Source organism: Elephantulus edwardii, unplaced genomic scaffold, assembly GCF_000299155.1.
Source record: "Elephantulus edwardii isolate Elephantulus edwardi_28Jun2011 unplaced genomic scaffold, EleEdw1.0 scaffold00016, whole genome shotgun sequence".
Lineage (NCBI taxonomy): Eukaryota > Metazoa > Chordata > Mammalia > Macroscelidea > Macroscelididae > Elephantulus > Elephantulus edwardii.
In genome coordinates, this window is record NW_006399766.1 from 2,296,734 (window position 1) to 2,299,682 (window position 2,949).

Below are 2,949 nucleotides of genomic sequence, written 5' to 3' on the forward strand. Positions count from 1 at the left end.
GTGCTGCAAAGCAGAAAAGGTTGCTCATCTCTGGCAGTTCAAATCCACCAGAAGCTTCACAGGAGAAAGATGAACAATCTTCTCTATGAGTTGGAATATTCTCATAAGAAATGAGTGAACTAAGAACTTACAGGGACCCCTACCATGTTCCTTAAATCATGCTTGTCTTAGCATCTAAAATACAATGGTCATGAGCTAGTTATTAAGTTATTATATGCGATGCTTCCCATTTGGGAAATAAAGGAGACAGAGCATGAGGCTGAATTTAAAATTTATTTTTACCAATGTTTTTAATATAGAAAGTAATTGCAGGTCTGTGTATTTTAATTTCACAAAAAATGGATAAAAGGAACCAAGAATAAACATATTTTAACATTTAAAAAAATTTAGTTGTCCCAAGAATTTCTGAGTCTAGGTCTTTCACACTTTCAAGAAAAAAAAAAATTTGACAATGGCATGTTCTCTTATTCCAAATTATCAGATAAGATTACCTGCTTCTAAAACTTGTTTACAACATAGCAAACTTTTTACTCTAAAACGTCTAATAAATTTGCAACAAATAACATTGGCAAAATTAGATCCTCAAAGTCATTAAAAGGAACTAAATCTCCAAATTATTCATAAAGAACCCAAACCTAAAAATCTTATACGTTGTGATCCTTCTAGGTCCACCCTAAGCATCAAAGAAAAGTGAACCATTTCGCTAAGGTCTCGCTAAGGCTGGGAGGAACTTGAGTCGAGCCTAGAATATATTATGGCCATGTGTGAAACTGAGGCTCTATTTTCTTCATCTCGCAAAGCTTCCTCAAAGCGAGAGGAGTATGTAGGAGAATCAGCATCATTAATTTGGGAAAAAAACTCGAGGAATTTAACCTTATTGATCTCAAAATGGGCTCTAGGACCCCACCAGAATTCATAACGAGGAGGAACACTTTTCGGCACTTTTCTATAATCCAAATACTTTCCCAACACCAAGTCTTCCATGATAAGTTTTCTGGGCTCCCCATAAAGGAAATGATTCTGGCCAGAATAAATGCCCATCCTGTTCAGTACTTTCCACACATCTTCCTCAGTTGCGCGGTTGCCCTTCATGAAGATAATTCCCAAGATTAAAATCAGGAGGCCGGTCTTGGGTTTGCACTCATTACCATCCTGCAGCCCATCATAGGTGATATTCAGTTTTTTGAAGAGAGCATAGCTTTGGATGGTGCGATTCACTTCCAACACATCAATACCAAATATTAGTTCCAAGCGCTCAGAAGCCATACTGAGTATTTCAAAAAAATGTTTTTCATACTCTCTAACTACCATTTTCAGCATGTCTTTCTTGGTGATCACTTCTTTCATTCGATACTTGAGTAACAACAATTCTACCAGCTTAGCCATCTTCTCATATAAAGCCGCTTTGAGCAAATTACCAGTGCCTGGCATGGACACACTTTTCTCCTCTTGGTTTCTTAAGCCCTCATTTGAATTGCTTAATGAAGTGGCTGTGATCTCAGTAGATGTCTCAACTGCAGGCACTTCTTCCAGTGTAATAGAGAACAAGGAGGAGAGAGAGATTTTCCCAGAAAATTCAGGAAACAGTATTCCCTCCAGGTTCTGGGACTCAACGAAAGCCCTAAGACTTTCATCAGACATGTAGTTTTGACTTTCTGGATTAAAAGACATCACTCCTGTTGACAGTGAAAAAGATGTTTTCAGCTGGGCAGGCAATGACGTCTCTCAACTAAGAAAGAAAGAAAGGATGTAAGCAGCTTCAGCTTATAAGCTCAACTGTGGAGGATGTTAACAAGGATTGCCTCCATCTACCTTTTACTAAAAAAAAAAAATTATTTAGGTCTCATAGATCTCTAGTTTTCCTGCTCAACCTCTAACATAAGAACATGGAGGAAATTGGAAGGTTTCTGAGGGTGTACCTGCCAGGGGTCCACAATTTTCCAGGGATGACCACAGATAGATAGTATTGGGGTCTGTGGGGTCTCCTCTATTTTTAGGCTTTACTGAAGGACTCATCTTGACTCCTGGCAGGAACTTGGTCTCCTCTCTTTGCTTATCTAAGGCTTATTAATCAGGTGACTTGGACAAGGAAGTTGAGGCATTCTATTCAAGGAAAGCGGGGTAATCCTCACAAGGCTAGCACAGGGACAAGGCTCTGTTTTTTATGATCCCTTCAGTCCTCACTCAAGATCCTCAGGTGGCTCCTTACGTAGCATGGGAGAACTACCCTTTGCTCATATAATATTCCCCCTCTCATGTTAAGAATTATTTCCCTATGACTACTGGTGGAAGCAAATGGGAAGGTCTCCCATGGCTGACAGCATGAGCTCTAAGGGGCCCTTTCTATCTTTGAGTAGGTGTCTGTCCTCAAATAAGGTTCCTGTATTGAACACTATTTGGGACTAGGCCCCCTGTCTTGTAGTACTTAAAGCCACCCCTTCCAATCAAGGACTCCTCTCTCTGAGATACAAGAAGGAAGGAAGTAGACACCTAATCAACCACCTCTTCGAGAATGACAAGTTCACTACAGCTCTGTATACTCCTTGTTCTCGGGTATGCGAATCCTTCAGACTTCCTTTAAGACCTAACTTGAAGGCAGTGTCTGTCTGGGGCCTGATATTACGTCAATGGATCAAAGACTGAAATCTGGAGAAAGAAGGATAATCACAACATCATAAGAACATGGAAACAGCCCAGATGTCCAACCACAAATGAATGGATTGAGAAATTATGGTACATTCACACAATGGAATACTACGTAGCCCGCAGGAGAAATGATTTTGTATTCACAGCTTTAGTTTGCTTGGCTCCACAGTCAACACTCTTGGCACCAGTAGCCAGGAAGTTAAAAGGCATATTGCCATGGGAAAGTCTGCTGTTAGGGACCTCTCCAAAGTACTGAAGAGCAATGGTGTCTCTCTGGAGACTAAGGTGCGTCTGATACAGGCC

At 40.4% G+C, this 2,949-nt stretch overlaps 1 protein-coding gene across 1 annotated transcript; it reads right to left on the reverse strand.

The window, feature by feature from the left end:
- Positions 1-714: 714 nt before the first annotated feature.
- On the reverse strand, positions 715-1,671 carry LOC102869382 (melanoma-associated antigen B16-like). The gene has a single exon (XM_006881850.1). It carries the CDS (start codon positions 1,669-1,671, stop codon positions 715-717), a length of 957 nt encoding a protein of 318 aa, XP_006881912.1.
- Between the last annotated feature and the right edge of the window lie 1,278 nt (positions 1,672-2,949).